We start from the raw sequence: 23,802 nt of genomic DNA, 5'->3' as shown, positions 1-23,802 counted from the left end.
AAACATGGTTTTTGCCCACACACCATCATTTTTTACAACACGAAAAGCGACATTTTGAAAAACGACATGAAAAAATGCAGCATGTTCGAATTTTTTTTTTGTCATTTTTCAGAAGCCGAAAAACGATGTGAAGCCCACACACGATCATTTTAAATGACATTTTAAAAAAAATCGTTTTTTCCCTTGCCGAAAACGACCGTGTGTACGCGGCATAATACATTTAAGTGACTTAAACTTGAAAAATAAATTAGCACAGCAAGCAATTAAAGCTTCTACAGAGTGAAGTCAGAACCCCTATTCGAATGTCTGTTTTAGGTAATTTATTCAAAAAGCATTGCAGTCCCTGGGCAGCCAAGGAACCAGCATTTTAATTAAGAGTTAGCGCTGGCAACTCAGTTTGGGTTTCCTTTTTAAAGAAATATGGTGCCACTCTTTAGTCCCTAATATCTAAGCGGTTGCCCAACTCTGTTCTAGCAGTTCATATATTTTACAACAAGTCATCACAAGATATTATGTCACATGTATGTCACCAGCCAGGGAAAGCAAAATGTCTTTCAGATGTATTAACTAGGATGCCAGTAGACTCAAGTTCGTTTGATTGGGGATGCAGCTTGTGATGGCACTTCTGCATGATGGACGCCAAACAAAAGCTCCTCAGAACAGTCCCAGATTTTTCTATACCCAGGCCTTCACATGATTATTCCATTCCCTGACACAGCTACATATCCCTCCCTCATCATACCACCTCCATCGCACCCCCTTGTAGAGAGCTCGTGTGTAAGGCTGGAAGAGCATGAAGAGACGTAAGCGGCGTGCCAGACCGCAGTACACCGCCATAGCCAGGACAATGAGTGGGGACATCATGACGAAACCCAGGATTATGAGTGCGGAGGAGCTGTTGTCATCTAGTAGGGTCTTGCAGTATGAGGCATCCGAGTGAAGGACCTGTGGAACAAGGACATACATTATCTGATTAGAACCATCTTATCTGTAGGTGCCAGCTGTTGGGAAAAGACAGTTTACAATGGCATTCACTAGGTACAGGTGTCCAGTCTTGTTTTTTAGGTTTCATTCACACTTGCAAATAGGGCCATTATTGACTATCTGTCAAATACCCAGTTTTTTTTTTTTTTTAATGGTATACTATTAGAATAAAAAGAAGCTGTGCTGTGTTGGCAGCCCAACAAAGAGCCAGATTGCTGCTCTCAGCACAATGCTTCAATAATCAAAGCTCATATGAGCATCCATGAATAGCTGCGGGAGCTGAGAGCCTCCAATTGCTTTCAATGGGTCTTCCCACCCACAGCTAATTGCAGGGAATTCCTGTTTGGTCTTCCACATTTACTCGCTAATGACCCCATCCACAAGTGTGAATGGAGCCTATTTCTTGGTATTCAGTCAGGCTGCAAAACAAGCAAAAAAATGGAACGTTTTATTATTATTATTATTATGTGTTATTTGTGTATTTTTTTAACTGTAATGCCGCGTACAGACGATCGGAAATTCCGACAACAAAACAGTGGATTTTTTTCCCGACGGATGTTGGCTCAAACTTGTCTTGCATACACACGATCGCACAAATGTTGTTGGAAATTCCAACCGCCAAAAACGCAGTGACGTATAAGGCCCGTACACACGACCAAACATGTATGCTGAAACTGGTCCGCGGGCCAGTTTCAGCATACATGTTCGGTCGTGTGTAGGCGCGAGCGGGCCGAATTCCAGCAAACATTTGCCCGCCGGGCCTTTTCCCAGCGGGCAAATATTCCTGGACGTGTTTTAAAACCGTCCGCTGGAATCCTGCCCGCTCGGACATGTACGGTCGTCAGTACAGACCTACCGTACATGTCCGAGCGCCCGCCGTCCCTCGCATGCGTCGAATGACTTCGACGCATGCGTGGAAGCCTTTAAATGGCATGCCCGCCCACGTCTCCGCGTCATCGTCGCGGCGACGACGCGGACACGCCCCGCGTATTGTTTACGCACGGACTTCTGTACGATGGTTAGTACAACCATCGTACAGAAGCCCTCTGGCAGGCATGTACGGTGAAAACGGTCCGACGGACCGGTTTCATCGTACATGTTTGCTCGTGTGTACCGGGCCTAAGACGTACGACGGCACTATGAAAGTGAAGTTCAATACCAGTCGTGTTAGTAGAAGTTTGGTGAGAGACGATTCAGCCTCGTGCTTTTCAGTCCGTTACAGCGTGGCGAATGTGCTATCTCCCTTACGAACGCTAGTTTTACCAGACCGAGCGCTTCCGTCTCGTACTTGATTCAGAGCATGCGTATAATTTTGTGCGTCGAAATTGCCCACACATGATCGGAAATTACGAGAACGGATTTTGTTGTCGGAGAATTTGAGAACCAGTTCTCAAATTTTTGTTGTAGGAAATTCTGACAGAAAATGTCCGATGGAGCCTACACGGTCGGAATTTCCGACAACTCCCATTGAACATTTATTGTCAGAAATTCCGACCGTGTGCACGTGGCACAAGAGTTGCCCTGTGCTAACAGCACACTGGAGAGCCGGGCTCCCTGTGTGTTGATAAGTGTAGCACTATGCTGAGGACAGCAATCTGGCTCTCTAGTGTGCTGCAGACACAGGACAACTTCTTTCTATTCTACTAGCATACCATTAGAAAACAGCCTAACAAGTATAAAAAACAGGGCTTCAGTTGGGTTTTAAAAACAAACATTTAATATATTGCAGTTTACCAGTCTTTAGATGTGGTGGTTGCATTTGTTTTCTTTTTTGAAGGGCTTTTTTTCATTTCTGTTCACCTAATAATCCTGTTAATAACATGCCTCCTGGATTTCAGTTCTCACGGATTTTACTGTAGCTTTAGGCTGCTCTCCTGATTTTGATAAAGCAAGTCTTCCTCTCTTTATCTCCAATGTGGGGGAGGGGGGTAGTTTACAGAAAATAGCATGGATAAAAAATTACGGGCCAGATCCACGTAGATCGGCGTATTTTTAAGCAGGCGTAGCGTATCGTTTGTACGCTACGCCGCCCCTACTTTGAGAGGCAAGTGTTTTATGTTAATTCTACTTAACCCCACGTAAATTACGTTTTTTTTTAACGGCGCATGCGCCGTCCATGGGGGTATCCCAGTGCGCATGCTCGAAATCACGTCGCAAATAGTCAATGCTTTCGACGTGAACGTAATTTACGCAAAGCCCTATTCGCGAACGTTTTACGCAAACGACGTACACAACGGAAAATTCAACGCTGGCCCGACGTCCATACTTAACATTGCGTACGCCTCATAGAGCAGGGGTAACGTTACGCCGAAAAAAGCCTTACCTAAACGACATAAAAAAATGCGCCGGCCGGACATACGTTTGTGGATTGGCGTATCTAGTTAATTTGCATACTCGACGCTGAAATCAACGGAAGCACCACCTAGCGGCCAGCGTAAATGTGCACCTTAGCTCCGACGGCGTACTAAGACGTACGTCAGTCGGATCTAGCCCAGCTTCAGGCGTATCTTGCTTTGTGGATACAAAACAAAGATACGCCGGAGCATCCTAGAAGTTACGCAGCGTATCAATAGATACGCCGACGTAACTTCTTCATGGATCTGACCCTACATGTTTGGGCTTAATTCACAGGAAATGACAAGATTGCTAAATTTTTTGCAAGATCAACAGACATTGGCGTGTGCACAGGGTGTGTCGGATGTGCATGGGCACACCCCAATCACCCTGTGCAGTGCCAATTTCTCCTGCTTCCTGGTGCCCTATCTCAATCCTGCAGTGCTACCAGCTTCCCTTCTCTCCTCTCCCTCTGGTTTCTGCGGGGTTGTTTCCGGATGGAGAGGGGACATAAGGGGCCAGTAAATATTTCATTTACTGACCCCTTCCTTTTTTGAATGATCTGTACAAGTCGCTCCTGTGTTCATTCTTAACTGAAGCCTCGTAAACTTTGTTTACTGGACTTCAGTTTGTGAATGAACAGGATGCCGCTCATCACAGAGCACTTCCCATTAGTTCACTGCCCAGTGCAGCTGAGGTGAGGCTGAGGCTGCAGAGAAAAGGGCTGGGGAAGCTCTGTCCTCAATCCCTTTCTCTGTCTCAAAAGTGAGGCATCAGGGGTCCTAAAGAATTTGTAAAAAAAAAAAAAAAAAGTTTTTTTTTTTTTTTTTATAAAAATACAATTTAAAAAAAAATAATGAAATAAAAAAATACTAACACCAATTTCTGCTCTACTGACACCATCCACTGCTCTGCTGATCTGGCTCTGGGGAGCACACCCTAATGTAATAGGCTGCACATGCCAATGGCAATAGATATTTTCTGTTTTTGAAAAAATAAAACCAATGTAGCCAGTTGAAAACATCACATTTAAGGAAAATTAAGCTGTAATAAATTAAATGTTTATTATGGGGTTTAGATATTGTTTAGGGTAAACTAAATGCGCTTTCTTATTATATCAAAGGTACAGTTAGTAGCCTACCCATGGAGTTTATTCTTGGGTGACAGTACCTTTGTTTGCTTTGCCCTTTAGTTAAACTAGGGACTAATATTATTTCTAGCAATAAATAAAAAAATAAAAAATGCTGGGGGAGAGCGGAGGGGGAACCATTACTAGCAATAAAGTTTGTCTAAAAAGCCAAGTAAGTGGTTTGTCTGTCACCTTGTTTTAGACTTTAATAGGCCTGTCCCTCTTGCTGTCAGACATCCCCACCTTATAAACAATGCTCTGGCATGTGTGGGATTTTTTTTACTGGGAAATCAAATATCAGATATTTTATTTCTTTATGTTGTTTGAGCACAATACAAATATTCGCAGTAATTAAAGTGATAATAATCTGTCACCGAGAAGCAGACACTCTGACAATAGCTTGTTTGTGGTAGTTCTGAAGAGATGACCTTTGAAAAGCACTTACTGGCTTAGATATTAAACCTTTTCTGGATGTGTAATTTCTCGCATGGCTGCCTGCAAAACTTGTTTAGCTATCGCCTCCCCTTTGCCTCGGAGTTATCGCTCTCATCTGCTGACCTTGGGAGATTACCTGAACAAGTGCTACTACTTTACCAAGGTTCATCTTCCCACACCACAATTCCAAATGCATTAAAACATCATCTTATTGCAAATTTAATATGTAGTCTAAAAACCGCACAGTGAAAACAATAGATACACATTCAGCATTTTTATAGCATGTTTGATTTGGTGATTAAAGCAACAAGCAGACATATTTTGGGTTTATTATACTATTCTAAAAAAAGTCTGTAAACCTCTACGTGGCATTGCACTTCACTGAATTCCGGATGACATAATCAGTATGGTGCTAATTAAACTTGACTCCTATACGGATAGTTAAAGACAGTTCAGATACACATTACCTGTTAAAGCTTCCTTCCACCCCCTTAGTGTAGTGCATGCCTCAATACCTACCTTCAGCCCCACTGCAATGATGTTCACTGTGTGGCCATGCCTGTTGCCCTATTCATTCCTATGGCTCATGGCAAGTTCAATGAGAGTTGCAGTATGGTTGCCATGCCCCTGTATTAGTTGTTATGAGCAGGACGTCTTTGTGTCATCCTACCTTGCGCTGATTAAGTCCCGCCTACAGACGTAACGCGTACGAGGGGGAGGAGTCACGACAGACGGCACCCACAGCCATCGCTGTTGCAATTGTTTTCTATGCTGTCTGTAAGCACTCGCGTCTGAGTGCCATCTTTGTGAGTAGTTTCGCTTTTGTTTTATCTTTGCAATTAAACACTCCTTATACAGAGAGCACTAGATTGCCTTCATTTATGTTTCATATGCATGTTGGAGACAAAGCTCAGGACCAAAGCACTGTGACGTACAACACGTACGACGGGACTATAAAGGGGAAGTTCCTTTCAAATGGCGGCACCCTTTGGGCTGCATACTTGATTCTGAGCATGTACATTTTTTTCCCCCCCGGAAAAGCATACACATGACCGTTTTTCGTGACGAAAAAAAAACTGACGAGAAAAAAGAGAGCTGTTTTTTTATTTTTTTTCATCGAGAAAACTGCTAGGGAGCATACACACGACCGGTATTCTCGACCAATATAAAAAATGACAGTTTTCTCGTCGTAAAAAACGGTCATGTGTACAAGGCATAAGAGCTTACTCAACTTCTCTTTGTTCCTCCACTACTTTATTTAATCGCTTAAAACACAGGTGTCAAGCACAAGGCCTGTGGGCCGAATCCGACCCTCCAGGCCATTTCATGTGGCCCTCGCTCTCCTCTGGTCTTACTTTCTTTTTAAAGCAATGCATACAGCTTCTTCCCAGCAGCAGCATAAGGAAAGGTACTGTGATGTAAGGGAGAGTGGGGGACTCAACTTCTGATGGTGGGGTGGCTCTTAACATCTAATTTAAGGGGAGAGGATGCACTAGAGATCTAATCTTACAGATACAACTGGCCCTTTTGAGGGCAATCATAATGCTGATGCGGCCCACAATGAAATTGAGTTTGACACCCCTGGCTTAAAACAAAGAGAGATACTAAGTACTTCTGAGTATAAAAAGCACAATTTAGGCATCACTGCTGTCACATGTGGGTGGGGACAGGGTCCCTAGCCTGAAGACCATAAAGTGCATAAAAAGTCCATAAAATGCACAGATTTGAATGTGACTCACAGAAAAACATGTTACATGGACTGTAGTGTGTTTCTGCAAATCTGAGAAGGCACTGAAAAATGCATAGGTGTGAACCAGGCCTTAGAAAACAAAATAATTATTTCCACTGTGAATTTAAAAGTTTCGTTCCCACTTGGCGATATAGGGAGGGTATGTTATTTTTAATTTTATTGACACTTGAGAGATTTATTTAGCATTGTCATCTAAAAATGGAATTAGGCTTTCATAGTATATTGTGTTGACAAGTTAATAATTTGATTATTAAATCAGTTGTAAAATAATCCATCCACTTGGTTGTGGGAAACAAAATGTAGTGTCCTTTGAAGAGAAGCCAGACAGGTTTTAAAAGAGCAGAACATTTACATCAGCCATGGCCCGCGGCAGGCGGAAGCAGCGCTTAAATATACTCTACTTGGTTTTTCCCTGCAGCTACAAATCTGTAACGTCTCTAGTTGCTGATATCCACTTTCATTTTTCTCAGTCGGGGGGTGTAATCATCTATCATCGAGAACATGAATATAAAAGTTAATTACTCCTCTAATCTGAAAAATGTCACCGCTGTCATTAATACATACTGTCAGTGGCACAACTAATGTTTCACTCACTAAAATTATTTGAACAGTGTTGAGCACTTGATGACCAAGAACCCAGGAGTAATTAAATTATAACACAAGGAAAAAAAAAGAATAAAGTTTGGAGAAGTGAACCTCTTTGATTAAAAAACATGTTTCACATTTTATTGCCACTTGACAACAGGTCCGACCTTTCAAAAATACACTGCAGCCTGAGTTGGCCTGCATGTGAATTAAATCAGTCTGATGCACTTATACTCTGATTTCAGGCACTAGTAAGCTTTATAAATTTAAAGTAAAATTATATATATATTTTTTAAAACTATTGTGCACAGTGGCAGTCTGTAATGCAGGGCACACGGCTACGGCCCCCTATGGATTCCAATCAGGGTTTTTTTTTAAGCACATCACTAGAGCCAGAGGCTCTAATTGGCTTCACTGCACCCTGAGCCCACCCAGTTGCGTGACAATAGCAAATAAATATTCGCTGTTGTCACGCTGATCTCCAATCAGGAAGCTGGTCGTAAACCCATTTCTCGATTGGCCGAAAAGAGAAGCTTTCCAATTGGCCTAAGAAGGAGGTTTAATAGATTTTCCCTGGCTCAATTCCAGGATACATGTTCTATTCTGCCGCTGAGCCAAATTCATGATGTGAACATGCAAACAGGAGGAAAAATTATTCACCCGTCGTCATCGTTTTCCAACAGCAAAGAGAAAGATTTTATTCAAGTTACAGCTTTTTATAGCCAAAGTGACGTAAGCAAGCATTATCTCATATGGGTGCATCTGATTGGCTCATTCATATGGTCTTCTCTTATTACATCTGCTTCTTGACCACAAGGCAAACACTCATGGGGGCCATTTTATCTTTTGGTCAATGGGAGGAGGGAGGAGGAAGTAGAAAGCCATCTGTCTCTCCTCTTCATCCTGGCTGAGATTTAAAGCGGGGGTTCCGCGGGAATACGTTTTTTTTCAGATGTTTCTGCCGCTCTTACCTTACATAATAGGGTACTCGCGTGTACTATCTTTTTAGCCGCTAGCATTCCGATTCAGCCCCAAAAGATTATTTATAAAAATCGTGGATGGACGATTCCATCTTGCTTGTGGGCGCTCTGAAGCCCACAAGCAAATCCTTCCGGGATTCGGTGAATACTGATGTCCGAGCATTCACGCTCCATCCTGCGCATGTGCAGTGTTGACAGCGAGCGGCGCCATCAACACTACACAGTTGCCGTCACGCTGTGCTCCCTGGAATCACTGTGGCGATCGCAGCCGAAGCGACACGCCCACTCCCGCGGGACTCAAACCAGGAAGTGCCTGGTTCAGAAGACTAAACAAAGGTATGGAAGCAATTTTTTTAGACAGCGAACTGTTACAACATACACCGAGCCCTTGTGTTTAACGCAGACTTGCAGATTAGCGTGAACCTCCACTTTAACTCTGTCATGATTTTCATTCAAGGAAAATAATACTAGTGTAATACACATATATATATGCACATATACACACATTCATGTGCATATACATATATATACACACACACACATCGCAACAAGAAATAAAAGAAATACAATAATAAAAGAAAGGAAAGCAATATTTGAGTGGTTAGGAGAAAGATAACATAAACATAAAATAATCATTTTATCAACTCCATCACAGAGGGAGGAGGCGCACGGCGGAATCCACCATAATGCTGAGGAGGAGACGCAGGAGAAGCGGTCCCCTGGAGAGTAGCGATGCCCGTGCCATAGATGGAGTAAGTGTCAGGCTGGTAACTATCCGATCTAACCAACTGGGGGGGTGGGGGGGTGACCCGAACGGGGGGAGAGGGCTGTGGGTTTGCCGCCCCCCCAACCAAAAAAATATACCACCAGCCCCCACTGGTACTGCATGATTAGATTACATTTTTATTGGAGTAAATAGCAAATATTACATATGAATATTTACTAATACCACTTGCAGCTAGCTTTGCTGCAAATAGACTTAAATATCAGGAGAGATCAGTTTACACATTGCTGAATGACTCTCTCAGAGAAGGGACCATCTGCCTTAGTCAATTATACACAGACTACTAAAAAGCATGCAGACAGTGCAGCACATTCTTATTAGAGAGCCCAGTATGCTCTGCAAATTGAGCAGCAAGAATGTAATCTTTATCTCGCTTGCTTATTACAGATTTTTTTTAAATTGATTAAGAGCCGATTCACACTGGGGCAGCAGGACTTGCCGAGTAACTCAGCAAGGCGATTTGCTCACGACTTCAGAGGCGACTTGCAAAATGACTTCTGTATTGAAGTCAATGCAAGTTGCCCTGAAGTCGTCCCAAAATAGTACAGGAACCTTTTTCTAAATCGGAGCTACTTGAGTTGCTCCTATTAAAACGGTTCCATTGTACAGAACGGAGCGCGACTTGTCAGACGGCTAAACCTCTAAAGGTTATAACAAAAATCGTTTTTTAAACTTTTAAATATAACAAAAAAATCATTGACCAAAAACTATTAGCTTTCCCTAAAATAATAAACACCCCCTTCATCACTAAAATGTACACCCTACTACCTAAAAGCATACATCCTGACAAACAGTCAAATTAATAATTTAAATATATGTATTTAAAGTGCACAACAGTCAAATGGTGTTTCATTCTAGTTAACCAGCCTTTTGATTCAAATCCCCCTGTCACACTACTCAACCAAATAGGAGGCAGTTATTTTTCCTAGTGTAGTGCTACCCCCGTAGTAGCTCCCAAATAAAATGTATATCCTTTTTTTCCCACAAACAGAGCTTTCATTTGGTGGTATACGATCACCTCTGTGTTTTTTTTGCGCTATAAACAAAGGATGAGCGACTATTTAAAAAAATGTATTTTTTTTTTTTTTACTTTTTGCTATAATACATATGCAATAAAAAATTGATTTTTGTCATCAGTTTAGGCCAATATGTATTCTTCTACTGTACATATTTTTGGTAAAAAAAATCCCAATAAGCGTATATCAATTGGTTTATATTGGTTTATATTGAGTCTATAAAATAGGGGAAAGATTTAGAGACTTTCTTTTGTTTTTTACTAGTAATGGTGGCGATCTGTGATTTTTAGCGGGACTTTAACATTGCGGCGGACAAATCTGACCCTAAGTGACACTTTTTGGTGACCAGTGACACCAATACAGTGATCAATGCTATAAAAATGCACTGATTACTGTATAAATGGCACTGGCAGGGAAGGGGTTAACACTGGTGGTGATCAACGTGTTAAGTGTTCCCTAAGGATGTGCTTTCTAACTGTCAGGGGGATGGTCTCACTGGGAGTAGAGAGAGATCGCTGTTCCTGATTACTAGGAACAGCAGATCTCTCTCTACTCTCCTGTCAGAATGGGGATCTGCTTTGTGAGGAGTGATCGCGGGTGGCCAGCGGACGTATCTATTAAGCAAAATGTCGTAGAGGTACATCATTTCGTGTAATAGAGCCGACCTGCTGCAGCATATATACTGTTGCTCATGGGCAAGTGGTTAATATTTTGTCACCCAATATGGTTGGTAACTAGGCATTAAAAACCGTAATAACACAATTTAGCATACAAAGTGATTAACAGTTAGGAATAGACATAAGGTGATTCTTGGTGTCCAGATCAACATAAACAGTAGCAAAGCAGTGCAGCAGTGATCAGAAGTAAAGTTTAACCTACCGAGTGCTGGAACTATACTGTCAGAGCACATTTATGGCAGCAATGCTAGTCCTAGACCAACCAGATATGCACTGTCCAGGAGAACAAAGGGGGCTTGCAGAATAATTATTACGGGAGGGACAGTACCTTGAGACGTTCTTCTACCAGCTATCGTCGGGGCATTTTAAGAACATTGGTGCACCCAACAACAGTCCCAGTTAAACTGCATGCAGTATAGGTACAGTATAGTCTCCACATGGGTGCAAGGTAGATGTGATTCAGATGCGGTAAAGGTTCTGTATGATGCCGTATAGGTTTGGTATGGGTACAGTCTAAGTTAGGAATAAATGTCTGTAGCAGTAGATAAACTGTTCAGGCTTGACTGGCAGCCAAGCCTGTGTGTGTTTTTCTGGATCAGGGTTTGAGTGTCTCAGGGAGGACTGGATGACTTGCAGGCAGCATCTATAAGACCTCCCCCTACTTCTAGAAACTTGCATAAGATTCTAGAACAATGGGAGTGGAGGGGGAGCTGTCTGGAGTATTCTGAGGGCCCTGACTGGCAGCCACGGCGGGTGACAGCACCCTGGTATTACAAAGTGTGTGCTGTTATCCGTGGTAACCAAGGCGGGTGATCACACTCATGGATTACCAGTGGCTTCTTCAAGTGTATCGCTACATGCGGTTTAGAGTGCAGTTTATGTGCAGTTTTGATTGGGTACACTTGGCATTCTGCTCTCAGTGGCTCAATCCCTGCTAGCAGTATCAGCAATGGGGAAATAGTAAATAGCCCGTTCACCAGTCCCTGGGATGTTGCGGAAACCTCTTACTGTAGAAGGGGGCTCCCCCGGTCTCTCCCTGAAATTCTTCTGCGATCAGTTGTAGGAAGCAGAGGGTGAGTGGATGTTCTGGTCTCCCTGCATCTGTAGTATAGGTGCTGTGATGTGGGTGGTGCTGTGCTGCCCTGGGTGTCCTCACTCCCAGGCTCAGACTCGAATCTCTGCTGATATAGTCTCCCGCTGGCGGGCAAATGTCCACTCATTTCCTCAGTGCCAAGAGGCAGTTTAACAAAAATCATCTACTAACTGGTGGAGAATGGTGCAGCATGACATCAGTGTCTTAGTAGAGGAATAGATGAATAAAAGGCAATGGGCTAGATTCAGGTAGCTGCGCGCGATCTTACGGCGGCGCAGCGTATCGTATTTACGCTGCGCCACCGTAAGTTTGAAAGGCAAGTGCTGTTTTTACAAAGCACTTGCCTCCTAACTTACGGCGGCGTAGCGTAAATAGGGCCGGCGTAAGCGCGTGTAATACAAATGATGATGAGGGGGGCGTGTTTTATTTAAATGAATGGTGACCCCGCGTATTTTACGTATTTTGCGCCGTTCGTGAAAGGATCCCAGATGCTCGAAATTCTGCCGTAACTCGTCATTGCTTTCGACGTGAACATAAATTACGTCCAGCCCTATTCGCGAACGACTTACACAAACAACGTAAAAAATTAAAATTTCGAAGTGGGAACGACGTCCATACTTAACATTGGCTGCGCCTCCTAAAAGCAGGAGCAACCTTACGCCGAAAAAGCCCAACTTTAACGGCGTAAATAAATTGCGCCGGCCATTCTTACGTTTGTGAATCGGCGTATCTAGGACATTTGCATATTATACGTCGAAAACAACAGAAGCGCCCCTAGCTGCCAGCATAAAATTGCACACAATTATACGCCGCCGTATTCAAGTTACGTCGGCGGAGGAAGCCTATTTTTTTAACGTATCTGCCTTTGAGAATCGGCGTTACTATACGACGGCACAGATTTGAAATTACTGCGGCGTATCTGGAGATACGCCGCCATAAAAGCTACCTGAATCTAGCCCAATGTCTTCTCCATATTGTACTTAGTCCTGCATCAGTCTACACTAGTTCAGCAAGGCATCTGGCTATGTTATCTACCTACCTCCAGTCTGCTTTCTGGACTTTTATTGAACATGATCACCTCACTTCAGTGAGTAAAAAGGTAACACAGGAATCTGTAAAGCTGAACCAGTAGGGAGGGAATACATTCACTGTCTCCGCGAATAAAAATTGCCTTTCTTCTAGGCTGACTCCATCACAAATTGTTTGTAATGTCTCTACAGATTCCAGATGACTAGGCTTTGTATGATTCGAGTGACACAAATACCAGCTCCACCGTCTGATCATGGAATCAGAGTCGTACATGTTGTATTTTAGTCATTACATCGAAAAGCACAAGAGATAAAAGCACCTGAGAAGCAGAACGCGGGTTGTGTCTGGAACGTGAGCACAGACTGCCTAATCTGATCAGTATCAACAGCCGAGGTCAGGGCTCCTCACTGTTTATAAAGTTGTGAAAGCTTGGTTTTAGTTGTTTGTTTCTACTTTGTTTATTCTGGAGGAATTACCTCCATAAAACCTAAACTTGCTAAATTAGGCTCATTCACACCAGCCTGAATGCGTTATGTTCCATATAACATGTGTGTACTGCTGTGTATTGTGAAGAGGGGGGTCGTGTGTTGAGCTGCGGAAAATGCAGACATGCTGCATGTTTTTATGCAATGCACACCAATGCACATACAGGGCCAGATTCAGGTAGAATCGCGGCGGCGTAACGTATCATAGATACGTTACACCGCTGCAATTTTTCATCGCAAGTGCCTGATTCACCAAGCACTTGCATGAAAAATTACGCCGGCGGCCTCCGGCGTAAGCCCGCGTAATTTAAATGGACGTGTGCCATTTAAATTAGGCACGCTCCCGCGCCGGACCTACTGCGCATGCTCCGTTTCGAAATTCCCGCCGTGCTTTGCGCGCAGTGACTTCATTTTTTTGAACGGCTCCGCGTGTAGCGTAATTCCGTATTCCCGGACGGCTTACGCAAACGACGTGAATTTTTAAATTTCGACGCGGGAACGACGGCCATACTTTATACAGCAATACGTTTGCTGTGTAAAGTTAAGGCACCCAAAACGACGACTAACTTTGCGACGGGAAACTAGGCTAGCGGCGACGTAGCGAACGCGAAAAACCGTCGTGGATCGCCGTAACTCCTAATTTGCATACCCGACGCTGGTTTACGACGTGAACTCCCCCAGCGGCGGCCGCGGTACTGCATTTCTAAGATCCGACAGTGTAAAACAATTACACCTGTCGGATCTTAGGGCTATCTATGCGTAACTGATTCTATGAATCAGTCGCATAGATACTCTGAGGCCCCGTACACACGACCAGTTTCCTCGGCAGAATTCAGCTTCCGACCGAGTTTCTGGCTGAATTCTGCCGAGAAACCCGGCCGTGTGTACACTTTCGGCCGAGGAAGCCGACGAGGAGCTCGGCGAGGAAATAGAGAACATGTTCTCTATTTCCTCGTTGTTCTATGGGAGCTCTCGCCCCGCCGAGCTCCTCGGCGGCTTCAGTGCTGAACTGGCCGAGGAACTCGATGTGTTTGGCACGTCGAGTTCCTCGGCCGTGTGTACGAGGCTTGAGAGATACGACGGAGTATCTGAGATACTCCGTCGTATCTCCGCTGTGAATCTGGTCCACAGTGCCTTGCAAATGAATTCACCCCCCCCCCCCCCCCTTGGCTTTTTAAATATTTTGTTACATTACAGCCTTTAGTTTAATCTTTTTTTAATCTGAATTATATGTTATGGATCAGAACACAATAGTCTAAGTTGGTGAAGTAAAATTAGAAAAATACATACATAAAACTATTTTTCAGAAACAAAAAAGTTATAATTGGCATGTGCGTATGTATTCACCCCCTTTGTTATGAAGCCCATAAAAAGCTCCGGTGCAACCAATTACCTTCAGAAGTCACATAATTAATGAAATGATGTCCACCTGTGTGCAATCTAAGTGTCACGTGATCTACACTTTTTGAAAGGCCCCAGAGACTGCAACACCTAAGCAAGATTCACCACTAAACAAACACTGCCATGAAGACCAAGGAACTCTCCAAACAAGTAAGGGACAATGTTGTTGAGAAGTACAAGTCGGGGTTAGGTTATAAAAAAAAATCCAAATCTTTGATGATCCTAGGAGGAAAGAACATGGCACAACAGCAACCCTGTCAAGATACAGCCGCACAGCAAAACTCATGGACTGGGCAAGGAGGGCATTAATAAGAGAGGCAGCACAGAGATCTAAGGGAACCCTGGAGGAGCTGCAGAGTTCCACAGCAGAGACTAGAATATCTGTACCTAGGACGACAATAAGCCGTACGCTCCATAGAGTTGGACTTTATGGCCAGAAGAAAGGGAGTATGGAGGAAGGTGCTCTGGTCTGATGAGACTAAAATTGAACTTTATTTTTATTATACATTTTTCTTTTACTAGTAATGGCAGCGATCTGCGATTTTTATTGGGATTGCAAAATTGCGGCGGACAGATCGGACACTTTTGACACATTTTTTAGATCACTGAATGAATGAATGACTTGTATAGCGCTACACATGCGACGGCATCCCCCCATTCTGCCGCTCCGTGACCTGATCGCGGGACACCGGCAGGAGACACGCACGCATCCCACTGGCGTTGTGTGCCCGCCAGGCGGTAAATTCAAAGCAACGTATATATATATGTTGCTTTGCCTGCCCGTGTCTTTCTGCCGACATATAAGTGCATGAGGCAGTCGGCAAGTGGTTAAATCAAAGTCCCCAGAGTTTTCTTTTACATCAGAGTCTGCAGAGTCCCCCCTTAGGCCCTGTACACACGAGGAGACATGCCCGATGGGCCTCACAGTGTAAGGGAACTATTTGAGTTCAGATATAAAAGGGAACTTTGTGGATTCAGATTTAAAAAGGGAACTCTGCGGATTCAGATGTAAAAGGGGAACACTGCAGATTCAGATGTAAAAGGAGAACCCTGTGGATTCAGAGCCAATGTAAAAGGGGAACTCTGCAGATTCAGATCTAAAAGGAGAACACTGCGGATTCAGATGTAAAACGAGAACTCTGAGGATTCAAATGTAAACAGGTAACGAAAAAGAATATACTTCAAGGCGGCGTAGCGTATCGTATTTACGCTACGCCGCCTTAAGTCAGAGAGACAAGTACTGTATTCACAAAGTACTTGCCTCCTAACTTACGGCGGCGTAGCGTAAATGGAGCCGGCGTAAGCGCGCCTAATTCAAATTAGGATGAGGGGGTGTGTTTTATGCTAATGGGGGGTGACCCGACGTGATTGACATTTTTTTTACGAACGGCGCATGCGCCGTCCGTGTACATATCCCAGTGTGCATTGCTCAAGTGTGCATTGCTCCAAAGTACGCCGCAAGGACGTATTGGTTTCGACGTGAAAGTAAAAGTAAAAGTGAAAGTAAACATCCAGCCCTATTCACGGACGACTTACGCAAACGACGTAAAATTTTCAAATTTTCTAATTTCGACTCAGCCGCCTGACAAGTCGCGTCCCATTCTATTCAACAGAACCGTTCTAATAGGAGCGACGCAAGTCGCTCCGACTTAGAAAAAGGTTCTTGTACGACTTCGGGGGCGACTCGGGGCGACTTGCATTGACTTCTATACAGAAGTCATTTTGCAAGTCGCCTCTGAAGTCGTTTTCAGGACGCCTCGCCGAGTCGCCCCCGAAGTCGTGCCGCCCCAGTGTAAACCGGCTCCTAATCCCTTTGTATGTAAATTGTGTTATTACACTGTTAATCCTGTTTTACCTTGCCTAGTTACCAACCATATTGGGTAACAATATATTGAGTTTCCCTTTACTAAATGGTTTGATACTTGTTTTCTGTGATATTGTAATTTGGTATATTCAACCTGGTGTGTTAGAGGGCAGAGGTGTTTGGAAAAGGTCCAGGCAGAAAAACAGAAGTTCCATCCCAATTAGCGGCTCCTGTGGGGCTATCGCTACATTTATAATATTTTTTTTTCTATTGGTTAAATACGATAGAATTTTTACTTTTTTTTTTTTAAGCCAACCAACTGTGTAAACTTTTTAAACTGTAAGCTCTAAAATGGTTTGCTGATTTCTTAATGTTTCTAATAAGCTCTTTCATGCTGACTTCTCAAACATTTTCAAGATTTATACAAACTTTCAACAGTTGAAGGTCTCCTGGGGAAAAGGTAAATAATGGGCTGTTTTTCTGAGAGAAATGCGTCTGCATGCGCAGCTCCAGCTGACTTTTTGCATTTAGCAGATGTTAATGTGTTTTTCTCTTTAGTCAGTGATGGGGCATCGTGATGCAAATACACCTTCCAAGCTATTTCTGCTGCCATCGTAAACATCTTTCCTTTGATTAGAAAAGGTCAAGGTCGTAGCTCTTCATGCTCAAAGAACTTTCATTTTTAAAGCTGGCTAGGAGATATTTGTTTGAAGATTTAATAGCTGAAAGTCACCTGCTGAGTTCTTGGTCGGCCCCAGTTCTGATAAACTTAAACACGGGGCATAAACATGCATGCTTAACCACTTCAGCCCCGGAAGGATTTACCCCCTTAATGACCAGGCCATTTTTTTGCGATACGGCACAGCGTCGCTTTAACTGACGATTGCGCGGCCGTGCAATAAAAAAAATGTTCTTAATTTCCCACAAATAGAGATTTATTTTGGTTGTATTTGATCACCTCTGCGTTTCTTATTTATTGTGCTATAAACAAAAAAGAGCACCAATTTTGAAAAAAAATTAAATATCAAAATGTTTTACTTTCCGCTACAAAACATTTCCGAAATGTATTTTTGCAAAAAATGAATTTATTCATCAGTTTAGGCCAATATGTATTCCGCTACATATTTTTGGTAAAAAAAAAACAAAAAACGCAATAAGCGTATATTGATTGGTTTGCGCAAAAGTTATAGGCCCAGATTCTCAAAGGGCTTACGACGGCGCAGAGCCATGTACGCCATCGTAAGTCCTAATCTGGGCCGTCGTATCTATGCGACTGATTCTTAGAATCAGTTACGCATAGATATCCATTAGATCCATTAGATCCGACAGGCGTAAGTCTCTTACGCCGTCAGATCTTAGCTGCAATTTTTTTTTGGCCCGCTAGGTGGCGCTTCCGTTGATTTCCCCGTCGAGTATGCAAATTAGTTAGATACGCGAATACCCGAACGTATGCGCAGCCGATGCAGTAAAGTTACGTTAGGCTTTTCCCAGCGTAAAGTTGCCCCTGGGTCTATGAGGCGCAACCAATGTTAAGTATGGCCGTCGTTCCCGCATCGAAACTTGATAAGTTATGACGTTTGCGTAAGTCGTCCGTGAATGAGGCTAGACGACAATTACGTTCACGTCAGAACCAATGACGTCCTTGCGATGTCATTTGGAGCAATGCACCCTGGGATATTTTACGGACGGTGCATGCGCAGTTCGTTCGGCGCGGGAACGTGCTTCATTTAAATGCTACACGCCCCCTACCCGCCGAATTTGAATTCCGCCGGGTGATTTACGTTACGCCGCCGCAACTTTACACGCAAGTGCTTTGTGAATTAAATCAGATACGTTACGCCCACCCATTTTTACGCCGATCTACGAGAATCTGGGCCATAATGTCTACAAAATACAGGATAGATTTATGGCATTTTTTAAATAAATTTTTGTTTTTACTAGTAATGGTGGCCATCAGTGATTTTTAGTGGGACATCGACATTGCGGCAGACAGATCGGACACCTAACTGACATTTTTTACACTTTTTTTGTGAACCAGTGACATCACTACAGCAATCAGTGCTAAAAATATGCACTATTATTGTACTAATGACACTGGTATCAAGGGGTTAACGGTGTTCCCTCACTGTGTGTTCTAACTGTATGGAGGGAAGGGCTCACTGGTACAACACACAGATCCGTCTTCCTGCATAGCAGAAAGACGGGATATGTGTGATCTTCCCTGTTTACACAGGCAGATCCTCGTTCTGTCACTGCGGGGAACGATCACGGGTGGCCGGCGGACATCGAGTCCGCTGGACCCACTAATTGGCTCCCCTGCTGGCCAATGGAAGCGCGCATGTCCACCCAAAAATGCTAGTGCACGAGCCGACGTACATTTACGGAGATTCATGCAGCCGAGCCACCTTGCCGCAGTATAACTGTGGCGGGTGGTCGGCAAGTGGTTAAAGTGATTGAAAGCAATTCACTGAGTTTAAAAAAGAACAAAACATTTGTGTAAATACATTTGTGACAGGTCCTCTTTATGGAGAGATACGGGATCAATAAGACCGCACATCTCTTCTCCAGGCTGGAAAGCATGAGATCAGGAAAAAATTTCACCGATCTCATGCTTTCAGCCGTGATTGCAGCTTTGTTTACTTCCGGGTCTGACGTCATAACGTTGCGTTCGGGCCTTCGATGGTCATGGAGATGACTGGTGACCATCTGGGTTCGCCAATTGACCACCTCCCATGGAGGTGGTCACCTAGGAGTTCCATTCCCTCGGGTGGAAGGGGTTAAGACTAAGGGGCGGGACTGGCCAATTGATGGTCACCTGATTTTGTACACCTCTACACATGTGCGCACCTATTCATTCATATATATTTGAGGGCACTTAGGAGAAGGCTATAACGGACCATCTAGGGTCTGAAGAAAGGGGTGCACCCCAGAAACGCCGTTGGGGTACCATCCGATCCTCGGTATCATCAGGTCCTGCTGGCAGGAACCAAGGGCCAGATTCTGGTACAATTGCGGCGGCGCAACGTAACCCGTTTACGTTACACCGCCGCAAGTTTTCAGTGTAAGTGCCTGATCCACAAAGCACTTACCTGTAAACTTGCGGCGGTGTATTGTAAACACGTCCGGCGCAAGCCCGCCCAATTCAAATGGGGCGTGTACCATTTAAATTAGGCGCGCTCCCGCGCCGGACGTACTGCGCAGTTTTGAAATTCCCGCCGTGCTTTGCGCGATGTAACGTCATTTTTTTGAACGGCGACGTGAGTTACGGCGTTTCGTATTCCCGGACGTCTTACGCAAAAAAAAAAAAAAAACGAAATTCGAAGCGGGATTGACGGCCATACTTTAACATGGCTCGTGTAAAGTTAAGGCATGTAAAATCATGACTAACTTTGCGACGGGAAAAAATTACTAGCGACGACCTAACGAACGCGAAAACCGTCGTGGATCGCCGTAAATGCTCATTAGCATACCCGACGCATGAAAACGACGCGAACTCCACCCAGCGGCGGCCGAAGTATTGCATTCTAAGATCCGACGGTGTAAGTCAATTACACCTGTCGGATCTTAGGGCTATCTATGCGGAACTGATTCTATGAATCAGCCGCATAGATACGACAAGAGATACGACGGTGTATCAGGAGATACGCCGTCGTATCTCTTCTGTGAATCTGGCCCCAAGAGACCAGTCTGTTTGCTAGATAAGTGTGTATTCAAGCTCTCTTTGTGAGTATTGCTTTTATTTTTTTCAATAAAACCTTTTTTATGGTAATGCACTAGGTCGGAGCGCCCTCCCCCTTTTTTTTTCTTTCTTTTTTTTGCCACATGAACAGTTATGGGTGTTCCATAAGGAATCACAGATTTTCCCCAAAAAGCAACAACCTTGTTTTAGGTGCAGAGAATTTTGTTGCATTTTGACATAGCATCAACATCAGTGTACTGTACATTTACTTGAGGTAAAACGTACGTGATCACGTTTGGTGTCTGTGTCTTGGAAAGGATACAGATATCTCCTGGGAATTATGTGGTAGAGTAATTAAGCTTCTTGATTTAAATGATTCACTGCAGGGCAAGGATTTTATTCTCATTATATTCATTGTTCTTTTTCCCCGCAAACCATTGATGTTAACTTTAACGTTTTCCCAGAATTATCAGATTTGTTATCCCTTTCTTTTGCTTTCCTAAAATATTTATTTTCCAGTTTATAAGGCAATTGGCCATTGAAAAGACAAAGAGAACATGGTAATTGGGAACACCACTAGGCATTACTTGCATCTAAACTGGCCCTATAATATAACAATTTCATTTGGGTACAAGTGTAGCATGACCGCGTAGTATTCCCCTTTGCTCCTTCCCCAGCAGCTACATAAAAGGGTATGTGGGGAGGTGAGGGGAGGAGCAGCACAGACCTTAATTAGACATCCCCTAAAGAAAAAATTTAAATCTACTGGCAAATAAAAAAGAACACTGCATGCAAATAGAAGAAAACATTTATGGAAAATAAATATTCTGAAAATACGCATTTAAAATACTTATTCTTTGTGTTTTTACATGCAATTTTTAAAGGTTGGTGATGAAGACGTTTCTTAACCACTTCCCGCCCGGTCAATATTCAATTGACGTCCGGGAAGTGGTTGTGAAATCCTGACTGGACGTCTATTGACGTCCTGCAGGATTTCATGCCAGTGCGCGCCCGTGGGGGCGTGCAGCGCGGCGATCGGTGATGCGGGGTGTCAGTCTGACACCCTGCATCTCCGATCTCGGTAAAGAGCCGGTGGAGACAGACGCGAGTAGAGGAGAGCCGATCGGCGGTTCTCCTGACAGGGGGGGGTTCGCGCTGATTGCTTATCAGCGCAGCCCCCCTCGGATGCCAACACTGGACCACCAGGGAGTGCCCCCCGATGCTCAATAGAGCAAAAAAAAAAAAAAAAATTAACACAATCAATGTCAATCAGTGCCCACAAATGGGCACTGACTGGCAACATGGGCACTGGCTGGAATGATGCCCAGCAATGCCATCAGTGCCACCCCTCAGTGTCCATCAGTGCCACCCAGTGTCCATCAGCGCCACCTCTTAGTGCCCATCTATGCCCAGTGCCCACCTATCAGTGCCCATCTGTGCCACCCATAAGTACCCATCAGTGCCACCCATAAGTGCCACCCATGAGTGCCCATCAGTGCCACCAAAGAGTGCCCAGTGCCGCCTATGAGTGCCCATCAGTGCCGCCTATGAATGCCCATCAGTGCAGCATACCAGCGCCGCCTATCAGTGCCCATCAGTGCCACCTCATCGATGCCCATCAGTGCCACCTCATCGGTGCCCATCAATGCCCATAATTGAAGAAGAAAAATTACTTATTTACAAAAAAAATTACAGGAAAAAATAAAAACGTAATTTTTTTCAAAAATTTCGGTATTTTTTTAGTTGTTGCGCAAAAGATAAAAATCTCAGAGGTGATCAAATACCCCAAAAGAAAGCTCTATTTGTGGGAACAAAATGATAAAAATTTAATTTGGGTACAGTGTAGCATGACCGCGCAATTGTCATTCAAATTGCGACAGCGCTGAAAATTGGCTTGGGCAGGAAGGTGTATAAGTGCCTGGTATGGAAGTGGTTAAAAGCCAAGTTTGTTCACTTTTTTATTGCCTACCAAAGCTCTCCATTGGACTTGTGATGTGACTTTAAGTTGGTTTGTGATGCGCTTACTCTAATATGGGTGACCCCAGGGCTGTTACCCCTTTCTTGGTTTAGTGTTTTTATTTATTTTTTGTCATCAGACACAGAAATCTTTTAAACATGCTTAAACCGTGACTTGACTAAGGTATGATCCCATTGCAGGCACAGGGTTAACATTCATGTTTAAATGCACAAAAATATATACACTATTGAGTCTAAAAGAAACTTGGCGGAAAGATATCCCCATAGTATATGAATAAAAGATAAAATAATAAATAATTTATTGAGCCATTACTATCCATAATAACACATTTGTTTAGCTTCTCTGATCTAAACAGCTGCAGCTGCCCACAATACAGAAATTAAAATATTAGAAAGTATCCAAAATTTACCAAGAGTATTGGGGTTCACATCAGTGCCTGACCTCACAAATGCGCTTCTGGAAGAATGGTCAACCATTCCCACAGACGCACTCCTAAACCTTGTGGACAGCCTTCCCAGAAGAGTTGAAGCTGTTATGGCTGCAAAGAGAAGAGTGGTCCAACTAATATTGAACCCTACGGACTAATAGCTGGATTCAGGTATGCAACGCATTTTTAAAGCGGCGTAGCATATCATATTTACGCTACGCCGTCTTAAGTCAGAGAGGCAAGTACTATATTCACAAAGTACTTGCCTCCTAACTTACGGCGGCGTAGAGTAAATGCGGCCGGCGTAAGCGCTCCTAATTCAAATGAGGATGGGGGTGCGTGTTTTATGTTAATTACTCGTGACCCGACGTGATTGAAGTTTTTTACGAACGGCGCATGCGCCGTCCGTGTACATATCCCAGTGTGCATTGCGCCAAAGTACGCCGCAAGGACGTATTGGTTTCGCCGTGAACGTAAATTACGTCCAGCCCTATTCATGGACGACTTACGCAAACGGCGTAAAATTTTCAAATTTTGACGCGGGAACGACGGCCATACTTAACATTGACTAGTCCAGCTATTTGATGGAATAACTTTACGCCTGAAATCGCCTTACATAAACGGCGTATCTTTTCTGCGACGGGCGCACGTACGTTCGTGAATAGGCGTATCTAGTCATTTACATATTCTACGCCGAACTCAATGGAATCGCCACCTAGCGGCCAGCCTAAATATATAGGTTTAAGTGTATCTCAGTATGAGAATACACTTAAACTTAGGACGGCGCAGATTCTGAGTTAAGTCGGCGTATCTACTGATACGCCGGCCTAACTCTCTCTGAATCCAGCTATAAGACTGGGATGCATTAACGTTCATGTGCGTGTAAAGCCAGGTTTCCCAATACTTTTGGTAATATAGTGTATATAAGCAGTGGGACCATATCTGTATTGTATCTGAGCTGGAGTTGGCCGCAGAGGGAGCAGAGAGCCGCTACATAAGCTAATAATCCCTCTGTAATGGTGGCTTCAGTCCCAGGCAGAATGATTATAACTGCACTGGCTTTTTATTCCTCCTAGTAGGATCTGAAGCGGTGCCAGCAGAAGCTGCAAGACAGAAACAAGAACTGCTCTTTTTTGCACTGAAAGTAGATTCTACTCTCCTGTAATAAGTTCTTCAGGTCAGTGTACCTTACACATGCAATACAGAACCAGGCATAATAGCTTCTAAAACTG

The 23,802-nt window shown here is 43.8% G+C and overlaps 1 protein-coding gene across 1 annotated transcript in view; it reads right to left on the bottom strand.

Moving 5' to 3' along the window:
* Nucleotides 1-300: 300 nt before the first annotated feature.
* Nucleotides 301-23,802, bottom strand: part of TMEM88B (transmembrane protein 88B) — a 143,615-nt gene continuing 120,113 nt past the window's right edge. The window contains exon 2 of the mRNA XM_040325800.1: nt 301-945. Within this exon, the coding sequence (XP_040181734.1) occupies nt 676-945 (270 nt within the window). The 3' untranslated portion in view covers nt 301-675. The remainder of the gene's footprint in view (nt 946-23,802) is intronic.

Source organism: Rana temporaria, chromosome 10, assembly GCF_905171775.1.
Source record: "Rana temporaria chromosome 10, aRanTem1.1, whole genome shotgun sequence".
Lineage (NCBI taxonomy): Eukaryota > Metazoa > Chordata > Amphibia > Anura > Ranidae > Rana > Rana temporaria.
The sequence above is the reverse complement of the archived record's forward strand: the minus strand, read 5'-3'. Positions and strand labels throughout refer to the sequence as shown.